At 34.6% G+C, this 26543-nt stretch overlaps 2 protein-coding genes, 1 long non-coding RNA gene and 1 other non-coding gene across 5 annotated transcripts; 1 reads left to right on the plus strand and 3 right to left on the minus strand.

Annotated features, from left to right (window-relative positions):
* The first annotated feature begins 4 nt into the window (after window positions 1-4).
* Window positions 5-859, plus strand: LOC135792980 (uncharacterized). Its single transcript, XR_010548506.1, has 4 exons — window positions 5-189; window positions 245-423; window positions 475-663; window positions 724-859. It is a non-coding gene; the product is annotated as an uncharacterized lncRNA (long non-coding RNA).
* A 2355-nt stretch (window positions 860-3214) lies between these two features.
* Window positions 3215-24880, minus strand: LOC135793826 (protein O-mannosyl-transferase TMTC1-like). The gene is given in 19 exon segments (XM_065304938.1): window positions 3215-3904; window positions 3962-4127; window positions 4198-4333; window positions 4471-4676; window positions 4748-4811; window positions 4814-4890; window positions 5044-5173; window positions 5176-5321; window positions 5459-5580; window positions 5639-5828; window positions 5936-6039; window positions 6177-6249; window positions 6304-6435; window positions 6506-6579; window positions 6655-6831; window positions 8221-8427; window positions 22271-22449; window positions 24229-24280; window positions 24587-24880. Coding segments are annotated over 19 exon segments (2556 nt in total). The 3' UTR covers window positions 3215-3877.
* Window positions 15686-15758, minus strand: TRNAK-CUU (transfer RNA lysine (anticodon CUU)). Its single transcript has one exon. It is a non-coding gene; the product is annotated as a tRNA-Lys (tRNA).
* On the minus strand, window positions 24468-26307 carry LOC135789545 (N-acylneuraminate cytidylyltransferase-like). 2 transcript variants are annotated; one of them, XM_065299441.1, is made up of 5 exons: window positions 26103-26307; window positions 25843-26048; window positions 25568-25784; window positions 25352-25522; window positions 24468-25024 (listed from the first exon to the last, which is right to left on the minus strand). In XM_065299441.1, the coding sequence occupies exons 1-5, from the start codon at window positions 26198-26200 to the stop codon at window positions 25009-25011; spliced, it is 708 nt and encodes a 235-aa protein (XP_065155513.1). In that variant the 5' UTR covers window positions 26201-26307; the 3' UTR covers window positions 24468-25008. The 2 variants fall into 2 exon arrangements, with proteins under 2 accessions (XP_065155513.1, XP_065155506.1); XM_065299434.1 differs by having other exon boundaries at window positions 24468-25299.
* Window positions 26308-26543: the final 236 nt, after the last annotated feature.

Consider the following 26543-nt stretch of genomic DNA (forward strand, 5'->3'; position numbering starts at 1 on the left):
CCGTAAAGCAAACATCCAAAAAACTTTGAAAAGGTCAAATGATACAAAATCAGATACCGAAGAACCACCTTTGCCTGAATATGCCATTGAAGTGGGAAATCCCACAGGTTTTTTCACATTGAGTACAAGTTGTTTCCTGATATGGAATCAGTTCACATCGATGTGCTTCATTGGGACGTGATTTCAAAAGTATGTATTAGCTGTCCAAAAATGTTTATAAAAATTTTATTCTTAATGACTTTAGATTTATTTTGAATCTAAAAACCTCATTTATAAAAATATGATTCGTGAGAATACGATTTGGATTCCAATTATGTTGCAATATAAAATTATGGAGCCATTGGAAGCAGAAACTTTGTTGAAGTTAAAAAACTTTGTGGTAGAAATTGTTATCTCACAAAACACGAAGAAAATGAGCAATGAGTAAATTGCACACAGTCAAATAGTTTTCTATAATAAACTTTAATATTTCAGCGCAAAGAATGAAAAAACAAAAATATTTTATATTAAAAAGAAGATATTACTAACGAATGCTATGTGGAAGCATTTGAAAATGATCCCTATTCGAAAGAACAAATAGTCAGGCGGTCAATGTTACCACTTATTTCAAAAAATACGTGCGATTTAGTATGAAACCAATATATTCAATTACGAAACCTCTTGGTAATTAATTTCAAGATGAAAAACGTATTATGTTAATTTTAATACTAATTTATTTTGTAGATGTTAGTTTATTACATTCTCGATTCCAGAAAATTATAAAAAAGTTAGAAAAAGGCGAAACAATTAATTGTAAACAATATGTCCCTCCTGCTCCTTCACCACTACCAGAAGAATATAATGTGGAACCAGCCGAAAATGATGTTAATAATTACACCTTTGATAATTCAAAACAAAACAAAATAGAAAATAATGATAAAAACGAGAAAAATAATACAAAACCTGGTAGAACCAGTACTAAAAAATCACAAAAAGTAAATAAAAACACTGAGCAAAAATGAAACAGGAAGGCAAAATCCAAGTCTCCGGAGAATGTTACTTAACTGATGCTGCACTATGCACTTTAAGATTGAATGAGTCAGTTGAAAACATCAGCGATTTCTTCGTTATCTTATCAACATCAAACCTGACAACGCCACAACTGTTGAGTTCACTGCGATATGTATTACTAGCTGACCCGGCAAACTTTTTCTGCCTCGCTTTTCACGTGCAATTTCTTGTTCTTCTTCAGTCCTTTCATTCGCAATCCTTTGAATCCCAGTTGCATTACGGTTTTGTCGGATAAGATTTGATCGTTTTGGTCGCTGCATGGGAAGCTACGAAGCATCGCACAAAGAAGAGACGGAGAAAACTCGTTTAGTATCTTCCAAAAAGTTTTCACTTCAAAAGTATCCTAGTAACCTTCTCCAAACAAAAACATCAACCGGTCAATTTCAACCCACACATACACACATACACACGTCTATGCTACGAAGCATCGCACAAAGGGAGACGGGGATAATAGAAAACTTTGTATTTGCGTTCTCTTATTCTCCCGCAAGATAATCCATATACGCAAATATGTTTGTCTCTTTTAGTGTCGTTTAGTGCCTTTTAGAAAAGTTTTCACTTCAAAAGTATCCTATTACCCCTCCTGGCCCTAAGCTACCTCTCCACCAATTTTTAGTTAAATTGGATTAGCCTTTCTTTAGTTATAAAGGAGTTAACCAACACGACTTTCTTTTATATATATAGATGTATGTTTAATATCTTGTGTTCAATTTAATAATGTAGTTCATTGAAATCCGTGTCCTTGCGAGCGATTACAGGTGGGTTCACGGTTGCTCCGCCATTCAATTCTTTGTACGCCTACTAATCCATTATGCGATTTAATAACATAAGCAAACGTACTCTTAAAATATATCCGAGATGTTGCTAGAATGTCTGTTTCAACAAAAAATATTTCCACGAGTTTATCCTATCGTTGTTGCCACGAAGTATAGATTCACAGGAATCTGAAGGGTACAGTCTTTTCCATGGTAGTAATGGTACACAATTATAAACACAAATCATATTGAAAAACAATAGTTTTACGAAAGGGTGAGTATTAATAATAAGCGTAGTAAAGTAAACACTTACGGTACGCTATGCCCTCTCAATATCGTTATGAAAACGGGTGTACTGACGAGACCGCTAATGGTCGAAATAGCTATCCACATCAGATTAGACAAACACTTGCATTGATTTGCAATGGTTTTAATAAAGTATCGTTTTCATAACGATATTATGAGGGTATAGCGTACAGAAAATGTTTATTTTACTTCGCTTACTACACAAATCATAGTTCTCATTTCTTCCACTGGCTGCGCGTAGTGTGAGAACGTATCGATGTACACTGGTTTGTGTCCATACCAGCATTGAGACAATTCGTTTAACATGACGTTCCTGTGTTTCTATACTTTGTGATTATTTATTTAATGTTTCATGGATTTTTCCGGCGGTGTCCTTAGCAAAGTAAGAATTTAAACGAGTACTATTCGAATAGTGGCGCCCTCTACCGGCGAATGTTCTGTTCGATACTATTTATTTACATTACGTTCGGTCTCCTCTGTATCTATACTTCGTGTACCATGACTACTACGGAAAAGCCTATACCGTTCGAACTTCTTATATATATATATATATACTTCATGGTCCCCATTTTCAAAGAGGGAATTAGACATAATATATACTCAATACAAGGGAATATACATATCAGTGGATTAACCCCACCTAGTAGGATAGACTTTTCACAAACCATTGAACTTGGTTTTTCTAACAATGATATCAATTTGCAAGTTATAGTAATATTTTTAAATTACATTCCATCTAGCTTGCATAAACAAGTTTTCACTTTAAATTTCATTTTCATTTAAAATTTTGACTTTACATTTAAAGTCGTTTTTTTATCGTTTCCTGCATCTGTTGAACGACGACATATCGAAAGCTAATTTCAGCAATGGCACGTCAATCAAACGGAAGGGCGATGCTCGAAATTGCCCTTCGAGGCGAGACGAACGCAATCTCGGAGTGAAAAATTCTGATGATTTACAAAAACGCGTACGCTGATCGAAAATTGCCCATCAATTTTGACATGAATTGAATTTTAGCCTAGAAGCATAACGTTCAGCGCTGTTAAAATATAATGTAAGGAACCTTATATTTTATAATTATAGCACCACCAAACCTCGTCAAGTAGTAAATAATATTGGATTTATTTTCATCATTATACAGTTTAAATTCATACGCATAATTGATATAAAAATATATATACAATTTTATACAACCGTATGCCATGCTACCATTTTTGTACACGTATCTTACGTGTTATATCTAATACTGTAATCGGAATTCATTCAATTCATCATATCGTTTCAATTTGTATGCATATTGAAATTAAAATGTTATCTTTTTGTGTCGATGTCGGTACTTATATTGTGTACAAATGGCAAACATGATTGTTGAGTAATAAACTTTTGTATCCACCCTGTATATCTATATAAATATTAAAATAAATATTAATTTAAGTAGATGGTTCAATCATATTAAATTTCTAGGCTTACTTGCACTTCAACCCATCTTCAAAGTATTGATTATTGTTATAACACTGTTATCCGGTCCTTGGTCCGTAAAAAGAAAAGAATAAATATAATAATTTTGATATTTATAAAAAAGCTTAATATTAAGATCAAATTCAACAATATGTTAACTGTTGTTAAGAATAGTTTATGAATAGTTTAATTAATTTAGTTACTACGGTCTTAGGACTATTTTAATTAATTAAAAACGTAACATATTGAGCAGCACCCAAATTGCTTTCGATTCCTGTCAGGTTACATCAATGAACATCGTGAGGCGGTCACGATATTTTTATGCTGTCGGTCGTCTGTGATCAATAAAAGTAAATAAATGTTGAATGTATTCCACAAGTAGATTTACTTACATATCGATTAACAGCCATATTTGAAGCAGCCATATTATTATCCGCCATCTTGAGGTTGTATCCTTTTGAATGGTTTTGCATTTCATACTTTAAATGCCATCCATGCAAATATATATGCGGATGACTCGTTTTTCTACCCATATGTGAGCTGTAGATGTACTGATATCTACAGATACAAATTATAAAAATACTACGTTGCACTAAATAAGTTTGATTTAATTTGAACTACTTCTTACCTAGTAATTAATTGAAACAAACGTGAATGCGCTCCACGCTTCCGAAGAATTCGCGTTGCACCCATCATCGATTCAGAGTTCAACGGATGATCGGACAATGCCGACGCGTAGTATTTCATCGCAAGACCCGCGTTTCCTGCAATCATTTGATATCAGCGTGAAGTAGAAAAGATTAGCCCGCGCGCGTCCTGACTGGGGATAATAACCGCCCCAACATCTGTGTCAAGCGGCGAGACGCATTCGTGGGGTACAAGGGGTGGGTGCAAAAATTACCGTTCTTGTTGAGCCATTGTGCATACAGTGCAATGTAATGTACGTCGCTCGGGTGCAGTTCGACGACCCTTTTCAGTAGCGTCCCGACGCCCCGATCATTAGTGCCCTTCAGTCGTGCCATCTCCATATAAGCAGGCACAAAATTCGAGGCGATTTTCGTGCAACGATGCAGCATCTGTTCCGATTCTTCGGTACGATTCAATTTTCTATGGATACAAATGAATTAAAATAAAACGAGAAATTTTATTGGAAAAATCTTGCTCAATTTGCCTTGTACCTATATAATTGTCCAAGATTATAGTGAGCGTTGAGATGATCCTTAGAAAAGCGTATTGCTGCCAAAAATGTTCTTCAGCTGCTCTTCGATTTGAGAGCAGTGTTCCAAGATTATTATGAGCGCTGGCATATGTAGGCCATAATCTAAATATTATTATTTATTAAATTATAGAGTTTGTATTAGGTTACTTAAAAGCAAATAATACGCAACAGAAACGGCTGTTAAGTAATACCTAGTTATATTTGGTATACTAACTAAAGTACTATTAATTTTTTAAATGAGAAATAAAGACATACCTGATTGCAGTATTATAATGAACTTTAGCCAACTCTAGTTGTGATGAGTCGCGGAGGAAATTTCCATAATTATAATGCATTTTTGCGTTGTGCGGTAAGGTAAGAATTCCAGCCTTCAGCAACGACTCCTAGAGCGCCAGTCGCGATTACGAATGAGGCAACGCAAACTCTGCGCCATTAGAATCAGGATCAGTAAGGATAACACCGATTGTCGATGCCGAGCATACTTCATCCAAATTGTCTGCACGCCATTTACGACCAACAGGATATAACCCATGCTAAGATTGAATACGATTTACTAAATTAATTTCATAATTGTACATTATATATGTATACTTCTGTTAAGTATTTCTAGATGCCAAGGATGCCTAAAATTAGCTTAAAACCTTAATTCAACTTAAGCTAATTTAATTACCTTGGTATGTAAAGTACACGCTCGGCGATGACAAACCCAACAGTAACAACCAAATTAGTGGCGGGTAAGAACGGCAGAACAAGAAGGATCAGCCCTAGAACTACCGTGGTATTGCCTTGTTTCTGTAACCCAGTAAACAACAACTCAATATATTTGAGCAAAAATAATTAATTAAAATACCTTAAATTCTAGTGCGCATTTGCAAGTCAACGCAAACGCAAGTCCAAAAAACAAAACGGTGACCAAATTTCTCAAATCCGCAATGGTCGTGATCAATGGAATGGAGCCCATTTGCCAGTCGTGCGACAAATTGCCGGGACACAAGAGCAACCACCAGTTGAGAGCGGCCAAGTAAGAATAAGTCAGCAGTCTAAACAAAAACAATGAATTTTTTCAAGCGTTAAAAACAAATGTCTAGAAAATAATTTCTGTGAAAACGTTAAATTCTAGATGAGCGTATTTTTGGTGTGTACAGACCTGACGAAGAGTGACGGATGAAAAGCCGCTGGATTATCCTGCTGCGAGAAGCGCGGCAACGATCCTTGCAGAAGCGCTAATCTAATCGCCACCAGGATTACGAACTTTTCGTCGAGAGCCAGCAAACGTACGAGCGTGCAGAGAAAACGAAAAAAAACGTTACATTGTAGCTTTTATCGCCGGGCATAAATCTTAAATATTCGAATTTTATATCCACACACTAACACCCAGCTAGACATACCGACGTTAACATTTTGGCGCATCTCTTTGCAAATTGTTGCGTCGCCTCGGAAAGACGAAAAGTCCTCAGTGTACTGCAACACGTTAAAATTTATAAAATAAAGTAGCATAAAAAACACAAAAAATACCTTTTGATGTCAAGCCAAGTCCTGTACATGTCAAAGATAAGATTCACCAGCAGGACGGTGATGCCCGTCTCTTTGGCTAATATGCTTAAACCGCCTGCGAGGATGCTCAGCCACAGGCGTTTACTTTCTGCTCTGCATGGTTGGAAAAAAATTTACACAGAAATTTAAATTGAGTCTGCTGGCTTTGTGTGGATCTACGTACTCGTGATAAGCCAAGATCGAGATTAGGAAGAAGACGCACGCAAGAACGTCAGCTCGTCCGACTATTCCTGTTACCTGGGTAAACAAAATTTTATTATCAAGTACGTTAAGCCTAAGAAAGAAGTTAGATTGCTTTTTGGGGACACTCACCGCTTCTGAGTGTATAGGGTGTACGGCAAACATTAATGCTGCAAAGGAGGCAAAAGGCCCTCGTAGTTTTGCCACATTCAGGCACAGCCGCAGGAATAGCATTGTTGCAATGCAGTGTAGTAGAATATTGGTTATGTGAAACCAGATCGGATTGAGACCAAAACCAGAAAATTTGCTCTGAAAATTATTTGTAATATTATATAAGACATTCAAGTTGACACAACTAAATCAAACATTATTTCTGTTTTAAAGAACAGAAAAAACCATTGGTGTAAGTATGTTACATGATTTTAAAGTTATGCACTACACCTTCCATCGTTTAATATTCCACACGTTGCCATCCACTAAGTTGGTTACCACAAGGGATGAGAAAATGGGTTACGTTTGGTTTTGTTCTGTTTCAGCGCGAGCCGCTTTTGCTCGATTGTTTACAGTTCTGATTAAGCAACGGGTGCACACGAGGCGCTTCTTGCACTCTCGTGCCCGTCGAGGGTGAAAACCCTTGACTACCCCTCCGGCAAACTTATCTGTGTTTGAACAGTCGTGATGTTCACCGCAAACATGTAAAACAATTATTGCGCAAATAGTTTCACGTGTGCTACACACTTTAAAACTTGACTTAAATGTGAAATGAAATATGTTTAGATAAGTTCAAAACAAAAATAATAGCGGCAGTTAAATCAAATTTATTCTAATTTAAGGCCGACATTAATTAAGGTTAAATTAAATTTCTACCTTAGTACAATGAGCATAATCTCTAATTGATAATTCGATAAAACGAGATGCTCGCTGCATATTAATTCGACGCTTGAGAACGAAGGGGTAAAATTACTTTGGTGTCTAATTATCACGATGTCGCAGTTGTGCGACACTGTTTTGTATAACATAACGAATTGGGGAAAACCGCAAAGGAAGTGAAGACACCACCTCAGCGTAAGCTCTTTGAACTGCGCCCCAGCAAAAAGGAGTCGGGAGCGGGTTACTGCGGATAGTTTGAAATTACCTTATTAAATTACCCGCGTTACGCGCATTAAGCTCGCTTAGTTAAACAAAGAATCGGCGAAAATAAAACAGGCAAAATACGAGCAGAATGAAGAGTAAAATGGTTAAAAAGTTAGAATAATTTCGAATATAAATGCGAGTCTTGTAGGACAAGCGAGTTGGAGCAAGTTTAATTATTAAGTTGTCGGGCTATTCGGATGAGAGAGCAAGTCAATCGGAGCGAAAGTTTCGGTGGGGTGCGAGTAGGGAAACCACATTCGCACTCGGGCGCTCCCCAACTTTACTACATTTCAATATTTATGCTCTGGATGAAATTGGCGGCGTGCTGATGCATCGAAAAGTTTTAAAAGCGCTTCCGACGTTTTCCAACTTTTCTCGCGACGAGTGAAAACCTCGTGAATATTTTACACAACTAACAATCAACAAAACCAACCAAACAACTAAAGCAGAACATGTGGCAATTCATCATTCAATCAAAGTTTTACCTAAATGTGAGGATAGTCAACGGTCGATATGATTTGTGACTGTTGAGGTCCGCCATAGGGTGCCCCAAAAGTCGTTTACAAAAACATCTACAATTGGGGTGGCACCTAGGACATCCTTGTTGAGCACTACAGCGGGGATGTCGTCGTGGACAAACTCGCCGGTTAATGCGTTGACGTAGCACGCTGCAGAAGCGGCACCAGCCGCCACATACAGCGGCCATCGCAGCGATTTTTCCTGCGGCCTCATCAAAACACCACCTCTGTTAGCCCAAACTTCATCTCTCAACTGAAACAATAAAAAAATTATTGAAACATTAAAAACATATTAGAATTTCCAGTTGTCCTATTTTAAAGTGGTATATGTGAAATGGGAAGATACAAAAATATGTTTTCTTAAGAAAGTAAATTCCGAGTACATCAAGATGATGATACATTTTGATACATTTGTGGTGCTTAATGTAGCAGACTCTTCTACGAGTACAAGTTGTCCTGAACGAGTTGCTTTTTCATGTCTGGTGTGTTTTTTTGCTCGTCTACGTTTGCGTTCGCCACGTTATACATATAAATGCACGTGATATTTCACGCGGTAGAGGCGGTGGGCGAGCGAGCTGAGAGATTGTCTGTCAAATGAAAAAGCGGCGGCCGTCGGGCGATATTTATGAACTCGGGTAAATGGCGCGACGCGAAACTTTCGCGGCGTGCGTTCGACAAAGTCATTCTTCCGAACGAGTTCACCCCTCGCTGCGGTTCGGTACTTGCTGCGACTTTCTTTCGCTGGGCGACAATCTCGGCTGCTCCACATTTACCGAATTATACTCTGGAATCCCTACCGTTGTAGCTCTTTATAGTTCTTATACATATGTAAGATTTTTATTTAGATATACGCTAGAAAGATAGAAACTAGCGAAATAAAAAAAAATAACATCAAAAAAATTAACTAATTGAGTTTTGGGATACAAATAAATTATTATAAACCTACAAGTATTTTTCATTATTTGTTTTTAGTGTAATTCTCAAATATAGAGAGATTGTATTTTGAGTAAAAAAATTGAATTTTAACGAATTCGACACAAATCAAACACAAATTCTTTTTAACTCACTAATGAAGCATGACAGACTGCAAACAAAAAACAATAAAAAATGCAATTTTTTTTGTTTCTATTTATCAGTATGAAATAATTTGATGAAAATTGTACATCACAACAGGACGTGTGCATGTTGAAAAAAAAAATTGGACATTCGAACGTGATTAGCGCTTCGTTAATTTTCCGATCATTTTTTCGTTCGGCACGTGCGATTGGTAATTGCGCTCCGAACGAAACGTCCGCGTCCGCCGTGCGTCGACATTGATTGAATTGCCATTAGGTATCGGCTAATGCCGCTTTAATTGCCCACAATTTCGGCGCCTACACCACCAACAAACTGAACCGTAACGTACAAAAAACGAAGAAAATTTATTTCCTTTTTTTTTCGCCAAAAATCGAATTTGTTTTAGCGCCGAGCGCGGAAAATACAAGCAATAATTCAAGTCGCAAATGACGTTTTATTTAATAACCATGAAGTGTGCTCGTTGGACTTTGCTTCCACCCCATTGATGCCATCGCGAATGGGCGCCACATTTGTCAGGAAAACATTTCGACAAAAAACTGCGCGATGTGGCATGAAAAGAAATGATAAATTCGCTGCGGAGAAGAGAAACGTGGACACGAAAATGTACGGAATACTTTTCGAATAAGGCAGGTCGTTATAACAGCGAGTCAAATATTATTCAATCAATCATCGCGTTTATCAATTTGTTTGAAAGCGTTTTGATGATGCGATGTAACAAGTACTAATTTGAAAAAAACATAAAGTATTATTAGTTATTTTTTAAGTACCAGTTATGAATCAAACAGGTAGAATAAATTTTAACATTTGTTTCGTTTGATATACATTATTAAATGAAGGAAAGATGCAATCTGTGCAACAGCATCACTTGGAATACTCACTGTGGAACAAAGGTGAGCACACCTAGGTTTATTCCTCTTGCCGTTCCTATTTCACATGGCAATACCCTCAACCTCTTATTGAGTAAACTCACTTAACTAATCAAAAATTCATTTTATTTCACAAAGAACTCTAAATAATGATCACAACACGATTTTGAGAAGATCGCGGTTCAAGCGTGGTTTGAACAAAGAACGCTCCCAACACGCGAGCGGTAAGTAAGAAGGGTAGTCCTCGACTGGCGGCCGCGGAGGCGGACGGCTCGCACCCCGCAGCCGCAGCGCCCTCGTGCGCTCACGCCGAGAAATCGATAGCCTCGCGCGTCGCACAAAGCGCGAGGTGGATTCAACTTTGACTCTCGATACACTCGCTCGTCGGCTACTGTTCGCTGTTGTGTGCCAGGTGGGAAAGTTGCACATAATAACCACCAAACTCTCCACTTTGAATCCTCACTTTAGCAAAGGACCCATTATGACACAAACGTCTTTGAAATTATTTGTGACAATAAATTTGTGCGATACTTGGATCTTTGTATGAAATTAAAAGACGCATCAACTTTAAATCCCGATAAGGGGTGAACATGAAGCTATTGAAATATGGTTTATGTGCTATAAATGTGTCAGATGATATTTAATTTCAAAAGTAACATGACATGATCTTTATTAGTACCAAATTTTAAAATATTGTTATATGAAAATTATGTAAATGCTAAAATTTTATTTATTGCAATTTATGTCATTTCATAAGTGTTTATTTTGAACGTTTGTGAGTAGTCAAGTGCTCAAAAGGAATAAGCAAAGAAAGTTTGCAGACGAAGAAAGTTCAAAGAGTTGCGCAAACAGATTTGGAGTGCTTGCGTAAATTATGCACAAAAGGAAACATGTATAAGGATGCAAAGGCACACGTGATGCGGGCGCTCGTGCCATGAATTTTTCAAAGCGCACCGGGGCGACAGAAACGAGCGCGGAAAAATTCAGGACGTCCGGAAATGTGACACGCGGACACGAGCGGAGGATTAGTAATGGCAGTCAACGGACGAATGCGAGGATTATGAAGTAACTACAAGCAGCAAGACAACGTTTAAATGGCCATTCTTAACTTCTACTTCTAACGTAACTTATCACATACTCGTAATCTTTAAAAGTCACAAAATAAGTTTTTACTTGATTTTAATTTTTACGTATATGTAATCAACAATATTGTACATAAACTGATAGATGTATTAATGTGTAAAGGTACATTGTACTGAAATTTAAACATAACCGTATATTAGAAATGTGAAAAATTAGCCGATTATATATTTGGGCATTGGGTAAATTTTTATATAACATACACCAGTTTTTTTGTGTTAAACATAAATAATCGATATTACTTTGTTTAAAGTGTCTTTTGATATAAATAAGTACCTGTACATAAAAAAAGCTTTTGCCCGCGACTTATATTTTAATAAAAGGCTGCCACCTAATTACTTTCTTAGATTAGATTTCTTAGATTTCTTAGATCCTTTATGTTCCGTTTCCCAAAATAAAAATTTAAATTTTATAGCAAGTTTAAAAATATCGTAAAATTTGTCACATACTGTTCTTTTTTTTGAAAGCAGCTGATTGATATGAAAGGGATTTTCTTTCAATGTAAATAATTATCAAGCAAATATTCAATTGAGTATATTAAGTTAACCCAAGTTTGGCCAAAGTCCATTTATCGTGCATACACGCTAGTTTGTGGCGTAGCGTTAACTCACAAACTCAATTTCAAACTTGGGACATTGCGCTAGACTTCATCCCCCGATTGCCATACAGTTATGTTATGCGCTCGTGTCCCGCATCCTTGTACGCGAGTTTCTCTCAACCAAAACTAAACAACTTTCTGTGTGATTACCATAATTTTGCAGCCCTTTTTATAAACTAATTTCCACAATAAAATAAAATAAAGGATATTGTTTTATTTTTATAGAAAAATATTTTATGTAGAAATAGGGTTCTAAAATGAATGATGAAATATGACCTTACGTGCATTTATAAAGATTTAATACGTAGGTGAATTTTTAAACTAATCGAGATTTATATACCAACATATACCTTGGTACTTTAGGTTTTATAAAGTATATTTTTGTAAATTTTTCATCGTTATGCTCCTCCTAAAATATTCTAGGTTATCTTTAAAAATGCAGGAAAATGCACTTTACGTTTCGGCATGTTTAAAATCCTGTTTTTTAGCAATAATCTATTTTATGTAGACGTATAAAATATTAACCAAGTTGAAATATATTATTAATTAATTGTATTGATTACATACTAATAATTTATTGATGAAATTGAAAAACATTTCAAATATAAACAAATTGATTTATATGCTATTTTGAAAAGAGTTTAAGAGTTTTTGAAATACTAAACATTTTCTGTGGTAGGCAGACAAAATTACATCCCTTAATTTACCCAAAGAAATTTTATTATACCTTATAAAACACAAAATATTTATTTTAAAATTTATACATATATAATTTGCATTATTGAGTTTAAAAAACAGATGTGTCAATCTGTCTGTCAATACACCAAATCATTTCCAATTTGGTTATGCATGCTTCCATTTTCAGATTACTGTATTCGTGATGACAATTCCTCCCGTGACAGCTACATCTGTTACACGTTACCTACATTTCACGGCAAATTTACTTCTCTATATGGGTCAAATGTTTTCTAAATAATTTTCCTTGTTTTAAGAATAGAATGCCGCATCTGTTAAAAATTTTATTACGACTAGTTTACATAAAGTACTTGTATAGAACAAATTTTAAAACTTAAATTAATAAATAAATAAATTGTCGCAGTTTTAATCGTCTTGACGTTAGTTACTGTCGAAAGTTACAAAGTTACACTTAAGAAAAGCAGCTTAAACTTTGAGCGGACATTGCCTCACAAAAAAGCTATAAAATATTTTAAGCATTTTTTAAATTCATTATATTCTATTAAATGCCCAAATAGAATTGACTTGTTTATGAACATGATATTTATTAATAATTTACATATATTTTCAGCAAAAATATATTTATCCATTCGTGCATTGATAATATCATTACAATAATAATGTAAATAATTTGTATGTTTAATTTAGTTCTTACAATTGTTAAACTAACCTTCTATAACTCCTATAAGCTCTGATATTTTATTGAAATGTTAACCATTTTCCATTTTCCCGAAAAAGAGATTAAAATTCAAACAATTTAACATAACATTATCAAATTAACAATTCAGTTACAATATACTTATTAATATGCATTTGTTGTTTCATTCATGACTGAAAATTAAATGTAATTTAAATATCTTTTATACGAGCTGACGCTATTATAATAATGAACAAGGGAAATACAAAAAGGTCTGGTATGATGAAATAGTTTTCACAAACAAAATTTGCTAAAAGTCCATTTGGGTGTAAACACGATTTAATTAATTCATTTGCGCTACATACTCGTAATACAATTCTTTGACTTGATGTTAAAATTTTAATATAAATTTTAACTGACGTGTTTTTTTATAAATCTACAAAAGGCTATCGTTAATGATTAAACGATTGAACTCAAAGAATTTAATTACTGCAATTTTGTTTTAGCTTTTAATCAATAGAATGCTGTTATGTTATAATGATAAATGTGTTTTAAAAAATACCTTTCGATTTTTTGTATTAGATTTTTGCAGATTTTTTTTCAATTTCCGATCGACGCTTTTCAAACGACTTTAACAGGGAATGTTATTTCCCAAACGCACTATTTGTCCACTATAGATACTCTCCTGTTCTATGTGTGCAATGTAACAAAAAATAAATCACAGTTTAGATAAAAATGCCTATATTAAAAAAAATTCTAACATTTTAATATTTATTATTTATACGTCAGTTTTATAATTTGAAGACATTTTTAGACAAAAATGTTAGTTCTGAGATTTTTTTGCGGGTGATTAAGAAAATTTTCGTGTCGGTGCGCGCCAACATTCTCGTAATTAATGGCTGGAAAGTGGCCGCGCAAAAAAAGTTGGCGGAAAACTTTAATTAGGTTTTCTGCTTGTTGCGGGCGAGTGTCGGAAAAAGGCGAGGCCATTGCTTAATTGGCTTAACATTTTTACGCGCCGCGTTTCTCATTTTTCCGGGTTTAGGCCCGGATAATAAAATCTACGATGACACTTTACAAGTTCAACTATAAAACAAAAATAAAACACGTACTAAACAAAATTTAGCAATTTTTTTCTAACTAAAACTTCTTCATCGGAGCAAATCTAAAATTAGATCTCAAAAATTTTCCAGATACGATGTAGAGGTGCAAAGTGTAAATAAAGTGTAAGATGTGAGCTACATTGAAAGCGTAAGCACATCGGCACGTTTTCAGTGCGCGCGCGAATTCAATTCGGAGTTTTTAGTGTGCGCGCGGCGCGATCCGCCGCGAAACTGCATATTACGCGGATAACAAGTGTCAGGAAACGAGGCGAGCAGTGTGCGTTTGGGAAATAACATGCGCCATTTGATGACGACGTTAGGGTCGTATAGAACGCATAATCTCCACTCGAGGCCGCCGCGCCGGGAAATTGGAAAACGTCCTAATCCACGCACGCCCCAACAGCACAACACTGATAGCATATTTTAGGTGACAATTACGACACTAACCAACTCATATTCAGAAAAAAATACAGAAAATACAAGGCCAAAGAACAAAAATTCACGTAATATATAACTTACTTTTGTTTTATACTAAAAATTCAATACTTTGCGACTTGATTTTGCAGTTGGTAGTGGGCAGGTAGTAGGTATATAAAATACTTCAGTAAATATTTCAATTCGCCTGCGTACGCTTTTGTGCTGCGTGAATTTTTGCGTCGCTTTGTAAAACTTTGCAACTATTTTGGCCGTTTCGCAGCGAGGCCATACAGGACAAAGTTGTTATGAGCGATCGAGGCGCGCCAAGTATTCGAACATTGTGCAAATATTTGTGTAGAATGTGGATGGATATTTGGCTTATAAAATATTCAAAACAGTTTTGCATATGAGCACCACTCTGTGGCGCGCATGTGGTAATTGCTTTTGGACTTTCACGCTGTAAATACACATTTAATGACAATATTGCAGATTGCATAACAATATTATTGATCCCAATGTTGGTTGTCTTGAATAAAAACCGAACAATTTTCTATGTTATTGAAAGATATACATTTTTTATTTTTATTTTGTGTTTTCGAAAATATCTTTTGGTAATTTAAAGTAATTTGCAGCGAGCTATTATCCTCGGTCCAAACAAATTGTTTTCTGTGAATAGGCAGCTAAAATTCACGTTAAGAAGTTAAATTACAAAATAATAATTCACCGCCTTGCTCTTTCGTTTCCGTTTTTCCGAATGAGAAGAATTCAAACGTTTGTCTGGCTTAATTTTATTTTCGTACGGAATTTGAAATTAAACTAATATTCAAAATAAAACGGACTTTCTGAAACATATCGTTTCAGAACAACTACCAACATAAAACTAAATTTTAAGAAAATGAATTAGACATGTTTTTATTTATCAGAGACCCAAAAGGCGTCGCCCAACGTGGGGCTCGAACCCACGACCCTGAGATTAAGAGTCTCATGCTCTACCGACTGAGCTAGCCGGGCACTGATGATCAATTATTCAATATTCAAGAAAGATTTAAAATTTTACTTTATATATGATAATGATATGCTTTTATGAATTTTCGTGTATCATTTAAATTCTTATACTGTTAAGTAATTTTAAATCAACTCCACGCTAAATAGTTGTTTCACGACCGTGACATATAAATAAAATGATGAAATGTTTTGAGACGAAACTAAATGGACCACTTTACACTATTTATATCAAGCTCCAACAAACAAAAATGCTAGGCATTTAATTTACGAAAAGAAAAGAATATCATTTCTAAACTTTTATCCTATTTCAATGCGAAAATATCAATATAAAACAAAATCAGGACATTTTATTGCTTCAATAATAGATTTAAGTCACGTATATCACACAAAAAGGAACAATCTGTTCAGAGGAGATAAAAGCTTTCCGAGATTAAAGTACACATTAATAAAATGCATCGGACACGATTGGAATCTTAATCGCCCCATTTATTTCACTTTATCAAATGAGTATATCAAAAATGTCTTGAAACTAACGTTTTTCGTATTGGTAGTAATTATAATTTATATTTCGGACGAACTTTAGTTAACAACAAAATTATACGATGTACACTTACCTTTGTTTCTTAAGTTGTTTGAGTTGCTCCCGAGTGTCGAGAGCGGATAAAACGTAGACCAACATCGTCAAAATTAATTAAACGAAACTGACAGCGAAAATTCGCAGGCAACATTAATTAGATTTTCGCCATCGCACACGGCGCCGAGTGTCGAAAAAGGCAGTCGCTTGCTGGCGAGCCACTCAAGAAAATGCCTTAATTGGCTGCACGTTTCCTATATTTTTCAAAAATGTTTCACCTGCGCGAGAACAAAATTTATAATTTATAATTACAATTACGACGGAGAACATAAAAACGAAGAAAAACATGAGCGGCATAATGGTGATCCGCATATTATCCAATTTTTATGTCATTCCCTAATGTTCTTCTAGAGCACTTCATCATATTATTAAATTCAGATATATAGTCAAGACAGTAAAAGAAGATGCACACATAAAATGGTAGTAATTGTTTTAGATTTTAACGTGTTTTAAATCTTATTTCATTGACAGAACTATAAAATGCTTATATATTCGACTATAAAGTAGACTAGACTCTATATAAGGATATTAGTGGTAGTGGTGGTGGTTGTAGATCTGTAGTCAAGTCGAATAAAGTCTCAACTGCTTAAATTCACAAGTCACGAACAACGCCGCCGCCGCCGCCGTCGTCGAGTTATATATCGGGGGTGAAACTCAACTAGTTTGCCCTTGCCTTCCATAAAGCGGTCTGGGTTAAGTGCGAGAGCAATGTGCAATGAAAATCACGCCGCACAAAAGGCGAGCGGGCCTCCTTGCACACACCGCACGACTCTGAGTTATTACGACCCGACATGTTTGGACCACTTAAATTCACATTCAAAAATTTCTTGTTTTATTACAACGTTATAACTCACTGCGAATATGTATATATTGTAAAATATTTTACAACGTAAGCTAAACATCTCTAAATTTTAGTTCTATTTCATAAGTCTTATATTCCAAGATAAGCAAAAGTAAGTAACCAATTATAAACTACTCTCAGTCATATCAACGTATGAATTTCACATAGAGAGGGTTACATGTACCAAGTTGTAAGTGTGAGTTTTTAGTGTCAGCAATCGTGTTGTATGGTACTTTCTTGTGTCGAGTGGTGCAAATAATAACTGAGATAGTTATGAAAACATTTCTACAACTGGCAACATTTGGAACATCCTATAGCTGAACTGCAAAGTTGGACATGACACAGCACCATTGTGATAAGAATTCCGGTGACCACGGCCGTGTTCATGTGTCAACCAGATTGTATGTGAAGGACACACGATATAGCTTCCCAAAACAATAGTAGCTATAATCGCATTATGATTATGCAAGATAATCAGATTAGTTGCTTTTAATTTTGTATTATTTGTTTGCATAAACAACAAACAGTATTATAAGTCCATTGTATAAATAATAGAATATTAATGATATTACAGGATAGATGAGGACTAATTAATATGCTTTAATATTAGTTGGGGTGCGTTAATCGTCGGAACATGTTTACGCGTAAAAAGTTACATTGATAATCCTTTAATAGCCGTACGTAATGAAAAAACACTTAGATTTAATGTGCCGGGGCACATTTAAACTTTCTAATTTATTGCATCGCGCGGTTAATGAGGCGTGAAATTAGCGCTACGCATTAAAAGTTCTGCTCGGTTAAGAAGGCTAACCGAGTCAAACTTTTGATTGATCCGAACCTTGCTAAAGTTTTACTAAAGTTTCATGATCTTCATTTGACAAAAAATGACTTCCTTTATAAAGTGGACTGGCAATTGATGTTTTTAGGTTGAGAATGAAATATTTAAACCAATTAGCGCTTTTTATTTGCAGAAAATTCATTAAGTAGTTTGTTCGTGAAAGAGTAACAGATATCCATACGTACAAATATATTATACAACTAGTAATTCAAATTGTTTAGTGACCCAATTAAAATTTTAATTTATGAACATTTGATTCAATAACTCAAGTGTTTTACGTCTATTTTCCTTTTTAAAAACCTGGAATCCTAGTTAAAAACAATGCTACTTATGCCAACGCATCAGAAGTTTGATTTCCTCTTATCGCCAGGTGCCTAGACCGGTGGCACTTTGTAGTGTGATGCAAGTACTTCCAAGCTGTTCATGCTCCCTATAATCAACCTGAACATATAAATAAAGTATACTACTATATTATGAATATTCCGAATAGGACAAATATTATATTAAAATCACAAGCGAACCTGTTCCGGTCAATTATCAAATATTGCCGGAAATAACATATTATTATAAATAGTTACATGTTATTTTAATCAAACGTTGAAGGTTAAAGTTAGCTTAATTAAAATTACAGTCCTATATAAATTAATATGTTCCGAGAGCATCACCCCTAATATATGTTTTCATATAAGCACTATTTTAATTTATGTCGCGTAAATAACTGACCAACAACTATTTATGGGGTGTGACTAGCATTTGGTGCTCATAAAGTGCCGCAGAATTCGTAAATTTGCATTAATTAAACACGCGCAAAACAAACAATTATGCAGTGCACGACACAGGGATTATTTATTCGTAATTTCATAATTTTACAGCTCTAGATTACGCGTGCAGTAAACTTGTATTACACCATCTAAACATATAATATGTACATACCTAATATGAATCAAGTAGATGAAACTAATGCACATACTGTATATGTTTTTCTGCTTGAAGCCCAAGAAAGTAAACAACTGTCGGGTGGGAAAGCTTTTCCCTGTTTTTGTTTCGGCGTGTGCTTACTTCTACTTAAACTGGATTTATTCCGCTTTCATCTGACTTGGTTTTTGTTCCAGCAAGAAGTCGGGAAGTCAAGTGAAAACATACTACCACATTTGATCAAATAAACGACATGTATTGAAAATAATTTGTAAGTTTCTATTGCATTTGTTTAAATGTTAAGTTTACAGATATAATATAATTAAAATATAAATTAAATTAGATTAAATTTGATGTCGTTTTAAGGTTTTATATCGCCTTAATTGCTTCTTGCAAATTCCAAGTTGTTTCGCGTTCACTTCGCCCATCCGGCTCGACTTTGGCGCATTAATCTTACACCCTTACACTCCTAAATTCGCCACTCGAGGAGCGACCGAAGCTAATTGAAGCGCTGTAATTGAAGAATAAATCTTGTTTTGTTGTCCGAACGCGCGACAATCATCCAGAAACAGCAAATTCTCTTCGTTGATTCGCTCACAATTGCACATTGTTTGTTTTTAATTTCGAAGAGATGAAAAGCACAATAAACTAATGCAACAATAACCAAGTTGAATAAAAAATATACACAGACAAAAAAAACGTGAAAATAATAAGTGATAAGTCATAACTTATCTGTTGTTAAACGTACGAAAAAAATACTTAGAATGCAGGCAAGTTTTCACGTTTAGCGCGAGCACAATTTTCTAACTTTGCAACTATTTGCGCGCCAGCGGCGGGCCTTTAAAGTTTTGGCGCGCGTCAAACTTTGCAGATGGATGAAGCGAGATTTATCGCGGATTTAACATGCCAAATATAAGCTTGTTTTGCGTAAAACATCTTTTTAGTTTAGTTCGCCAAGGTTTGTTGCTTCTACGCTAACAATTTGTCTACTCAAATAAAGTTTTATGTTCATAAAAACAACTTGCAAGATTGTTTTATATTTATGTTACAGCCAAAGCTCACGTTAATGTAAATTTATATATTTTCTGATGGGATCATTGTCTATCGCATGATATTATATATTTCTACGTAGCAATTATTAAAAAAAATTACCCGTGTATTAAGTTGACGATAGATGAAGTTTTTCTTTCTCTATGCAGTTATTAATTGTTTATCTCATTGGTGAATTCGGAATAATCATTAATAAAAGATTGGAAGCGTAGGTTAACGAATGTGGGAGACTTTGATTTACAAGAGAAATATTTGCCGTGTTAGCTGTATTTGAACCTTCGTATAATCTTCATCATGGAATCCTAAGACTGTTCGAAGAGATGTACGACACGACAGGAAGTGCAAGAACAGTTGGACTGCGCGCTGGACCGGAAAAAGGCGTGAACGTCCTTCAATTAATCACCGAGAAAAATTGCACCGGTGATCTCTCATCAATAAAATCATGAAAACATCTTGCTTCCATATCTCAACAAAAGAGAAGTATCTGATTTAGATAAAATATATAGCACTAGCGGACCCAACAGACTTCGTTCTATCAAAAAGATTTGTAATGTGGCAGTTTTTGTTCCTTCCTATTTTATAGTCGGTGCAAAAAATTCTCCTGTACAGAACCGTCACCTCGGTAATACGGTGCATCCACGAATTTAGGCCACCCTTTCAAGAACAAATTATATTAGTGGGACTCACTAAAACACCCCGAATTGTGTCACATGCAATACTTAGTGATTATAGATAATTAAACACTTTGCACAAAACACGAAATGAAACAATCCAATCAAATTGTACTTTGAGAAGAATATCGTCTGGCCTACCACACATTTTGTCATTCCTGCGAAGGAGTATTTAAATATTTCCACTAAAAAAAAAAACGAGTTGTATCAGATGCAATAATTAATGACAATAGGTAATTAAACACTTTTCACAAAACACGAAATTAAACAATCAAATATAAATGACAAAAGAAAACTCAGTAGTAAACACTTTGTGCAAAACATCATATAAAACAATGAATCAAAAATAAATTGAAGAAGGCGGCGGACTTTATTTCGTCTATCAGTTGGAAGAAGAAAACTCAGCTTTTCCTCATTTTCCCGGTAATTATTTGAATTTTTCTCGGCGTCAAAACCACCCTTTGACTTTAATAAACATTTTAAAAAAATAATAGGCCAAATTGGTCCTGGTGTTGTTGAGTAAAGCGGTTTCCAACACCCTTTGCGATTTATTTTTAATATTTTTATATTATAGATTTTTACAGAAACGTCATTTTTAAATTTTGAACAGATTACATCTTTGCATTATCTCACTTATAATAATATAATTATAAAAGTGATATGATAATAATTTCTTATTTTATAGCGTTCTAATTTTGATTTTGCTACCAAACTTTATAAGATTAATCACTAAAGTAATTTAAAGGTTGCCTGACGATTGCATCAAAATTGGTCCAGTCGTTCTTGAGTCCTCAATGAACATACATACATAGATTTATCAATACAAGTAGAAACCAGAGTACTTTCCGCCGGCAGTTTGCTTAGAAACTAAGAAACGGATTGTAATGCCAATTTCGTCAAAACACAAAGTGATTCAAGTGGAAAATTGATATCCATTGAAAAAGAAGAGGACATTAAAATTAAATCAAGAATGTAAAAGATTTCTACAATGATGTTGTAATAAATCCATTTGATGCGCCTACTGTAAGAAAGTCTATAATATGAAAATGAACCGCATAATCTGTTGGTAAACGCAAAACTCAACAACGCCTATACCAATTTGGCCAATTCTTCTTTTTTTAAATATTTGTTAAAGTCCAAGAATGGTTTTTACAACGAGAAAAATTCGAATAAATGCTGGGAAAACCCTATAGACCACCCTTTTCTATATGATAAAAGTTGACATTAAAATTCCATCATAGTTATAGCGTTGAACTAAATTATTAGCAATTCTTTATATAAATAATTTCTCTAAAATAAAATTGCGAATCTTAATTATAAAGTTAACACAGGCAATGTCTAAAAACAAATTATATTTTTATTAAATACTACGGGGACGAAGTCGCGGACAAATGCTAGTATTTCAATAAATATTAATAAAATTATATATATTAAATGTTAAAAATTTATTGATTTCACATATATCATATTTATTCAAAATTTCAAAAATTCCCAAAAACGTGATATAATTTCATTTAAGAAAGATTTATTTCCCAGCTGGTCCTGGAGGTCCAGCAGGTCCCTTTGCACCAGCAGCTCCAGCAGGTCCAGCAGGTCCTGCCACACCTGGAGGTCCAATTGGTCCAATAGCTCCGGCGGGTCCAACAGGTCCAGCCGGACCAGGGGGTCCAGTAAGACCAGGGGGTCCAGCGAGTCCAGCAGGCCCGGCAGGTCCAGGAGGGCCTGCAGGCCCAGGTGAGCCTCCTGGCCTAGGGAAAAAGAATTGCGAGGAGTTGCTGACCAACCCAAGGGTTACGAACACCAGGAACAATACTTTGATGGATGCCATTATAGTTGCAGTATACTATTGCAGTTTACTATTTGAGAAGTTTGAACAACTGTGATCAGCATGTAGAAATCATTCACTTTATATAGTAGTTTGTACTCGCACAGATCGTGATGGATTTATTTTTTTGGAAGTTTATCTTTGTCGTGTATAAACACAATAGTACTATTAATATTTTATTGTGTAAATATAATCTTTAAAAATTTGCACAGTTTTAGGATTTATTGTCATGATAATTTTAATGTCGGCAAAACCTAACCTGTTTTATGCGAAAAATACTCACATAAAAAATAATTATTTATTACAACCTTATACCCGCGAATTATTCGAATTTTTTTCGCCGTAACAACCATCCTTGGAATTTAACAAATATTTAAAAAAAATAATTGATCAAATGGGTCTAGATTTTGCAATTCGTTTATATATTATACATTTTTGATAATGTCGTCAAGAGGTTTTTAAAATATTTAAATTATTAAATTATAATACTGTTAATTAATTTCAATATGCAGGATAATCAATCTTCAAAAAGTATCAGAGCATCTCTTATTAAATAAATATTATTCAATTATTATATGGTATGATATTTTCTATTCATTGGCTTTTTCTAAGATTGTAATTACTAAGTTTAATGATTAATACTGGTAACATTTAAAAATGATTTTACAAAAACAATACAATTTATTATTAATTAATTGCTTTTCTGGGGCTTAAATATCTTACAAATTCTATGTTAACATTGGAATCTTAATTATTACAAGCAGCAATCAATGTATCAAAAAAATGATACAATTAAATAATTTTGAAAATTGTTATTTTTCGAAGTTCGCCATTTTAAATGAAAATTTTTCTTGTGTCAAAAAACTTCAATTAATTTGACAACTACTCCCAATAATTCCGGAGTGGGTCGATATTATTTTATATTATTTTAAACTTAATTAAAAAATTACGTCCCGCAAATGACAATTTTCTACTTTCAATTAATTATATAAAATATAAAATAATTATATTAAGTTATGGAAATTAATTACGTAAACCCAATCAGAGTAATACCAGGTATAAATAAGTTTACTTTACGTTACCGAAATTTTAATTCAAATGGCATACATGGTCAAAGTTTAGAAACTGAGATCGTACATTATTTAAACCATTTAAAGTACTTACTAGACGAGTAGAGTCGATTCCAATATACGCCAACAACTAAATACTCATATATCCATCTAGTAGTAACTCATGCCCATTAACACATTCATGTCTGTTAACGTTTTCAAAAGTCCGAAGCGTTGTAATTAATTGTTAATCCAAGTATCAAACAACCCGGCATTTTTATACAATAATTGTTTTAAACGTTTTAAACAACAATGCAAAAAGTAAACAGCTGTCGTGCAACTAAACTACAAGCGCCACGCAAAGATACTAAAATTACGGACACACACGCTAACGCTTGCGAGTCTTTCTCCTATTTAAGTGACGGGGAACTGCTCACACGATTGCTTCCAATACCCGAGACAACGCCACCTAGTTTCGGTGGCAGAAAGTAACGCTCTATTGAAGGAAACTTTGATGCGACACCAATACTTGAATCAATGAAATATTTGAACGATGGGAATCTCCCTTGCAATATTTGAAAATGCTATTTGTGTAGGTTTCCGGTAGTTAATTACAAAAATTATGTGTGCAGGTAAATAGTTCGAAGACCTACTATCGGAATCAAGCATGACAAGCCAACGGGATTGGGTCCAGTTGCTAGACCTCTAAAACAAACAAAACCAGTGACTCGAAACACCACAATTGTTATTTTTGTGTGTTTCCCTGAAACTGAAACATGCGAACGTTCGTTTTTGCGAATATTTCGTAAACTAAAAGCGATAGAGACAAACGGATGGATGATTCTTAATCTATGGGAAAATTTCCAAATGCAAAAGCAAAAGTTTCTCTCAATAAAGATGATAAAGTTATGTATTTCATTATACGTATCACATTAATTTTGAATTTAACAAATTACTCTTGTGCATTGATGAGATTTACAACATCCTCTTATATCCAAATGTGGATCCTACCCTACGCCTCCCAGTAACAGGCATTTCGTCATTGCAGCCACTTCCGGTCAGTGGATTGCGCTGTATGTTGGACCCGGAGTATTGATACATTATGGTTGGCGTATCAATACTTGCGCCCAGTTCTGGTTCATCAGAGGGCTCCACTACCACCGGCGCCTCATCTCCGGCGTCTTGTAATGGAATATCGTCTAATTCAGGATCAGCTTGGTCTGGTACACTATCCTTAACTGGTGTATCGTCCGGCTGGCGTGTATCACGCTCTGGAATACACTGTTCTGGTTCATTATTGCCCATAAAACCAATCGGGAAAACGTTTGAGTTTAAAGATGGTCGTCGCGAAATACGAAAGGATTTCGCACCGCTAATACTAAACATCAGACTCTCTTCATTGTCGGTAGATTGGCTTAATAAATTACCCCGATTCATTTTGTTTGTTTTCTGTATTTAAAAATATGTGTAAACGTGTGGTTTGCAATTGCAATGAGTTGACAGTTAAATTAACATAACAAACGTTATGTTAACGTTTCTGTTATGATAAACAACTTATATTTAAAATACAGCTGTTACCATGCAACCAAGTTATATTTTGTTAACTAATAATTTTCCTTTAAATATTACTAAATGTAGATTGAGCTAGATGTTGTGCGAGCTTTAGATGATACTCAGAATCTATCTCTAAAGCATGTTGTTCAGGTATTTCAACAAATTCACAACTGTAAACACATACTTCTGTTAATAATGCATGAAAATTTAAATTTGACATACTTCTGATTTTGGAATACGCCTTGTTGTAGCAAACTTCGTTTGGCAAAATAAAACATTCCATTCTCAACAAACTCTCCTTCCCAATCTTGTCGTCTTGGTCGTTGGGCAGGGTCAAAATTCAGGGCTGATATAGCACTATTGGATGTACGAATCCATCGTAACTTAAAACTCCTTGAACTCTGTTAATACATTGTATAAACAAATTACATACCATACTTGCTCACAGAAAACACGCAGTCAACATCCGTGTGCATCATCAACAAGATTGCATTCTTCAAATATGTATGATGAACAAACGGAGAAGTGCATTGAATCAAAGCCACCACATCGATTTCCGGTCTAAAGGAAAGAAACTCCTGGACGGCAAAGATGGATGACGCCGTATCGGTTGCGCTGTCCTCACTACGCCAATGAACATTGACCTCTTTGCTTACTAAATAAACAAACCAAAATCTAATAATAGAATAAGCTAACTACTAACTATGATGTACTTCTAACAGCTTCTTTGTATATGAGATCATGATCTGTCGATACCCAAACGCTTCGAAACTCCGGCAATTTTAATATTTCCTCCAGCGATATTGCGAGCAAGGTTTTGCCGTTGACTGTTGTAAGATTTTTCAGTTTGATTCCTTTCGAACCTCCTCTTGCTAAAACAAGTGCAGCTATATGAATTTGTCTCTGGTCAAATGGATACCTGAAAACGACACTCAATTACATACATTGAAATTTGAAAGAAATTCGTACTTACAGTTTTTGCACATGACAAGAAGTAACAACATTAAAACGTCTAAACAAAATAAACCAAAAACTAGCCAAAGATACTGCTAGCAAGTGAGTATGTTTCATGTTTTGTCTAGTCTAGTCTAGTCATATGATATTAACTTCAGGAAGTATCTATTAAATTATATTAATGTTAATTTCAAGCTAACTTGTTCATGACAACGAGTTAAATTGATATAAATATTTTATTATATACACCGAGCTAGTTTTGTAAAACTTTATTTACTTGATTATTAATGTCATTTGATTGTATGTCAATATTTGATCTGAATTTTGTAGTCTTGAACTTGTTTGAACTTCAATTGTGTCTCATTGATACATGATACTCTATCAATTTATATAGAAGGTTAAATCAATAAAATTGTTTGTTTTTCTATTATGTTTGCAAGATGCTAATCCATCTGTTAGT

The sequence above is a fragment of the Atheta coriaria genome, unplaced genomic scaffold (assembly GCF_025399875.1).
Source record: "Atheta coriaria isolate IRGN ID8LTWV9N9 unplaced genomic scaffold, Caltech_Dcor_3.1 hic_scaffold_1_pilon, whole genome shotgun sequence".
Taxonomy (NCBI): domain Eukaryota; kingdom Metazoa; phylum Arthropoda; class Insecta; order Coleoptera; family Staphylinidae; genus Dalotia; species Dalotia coriaria.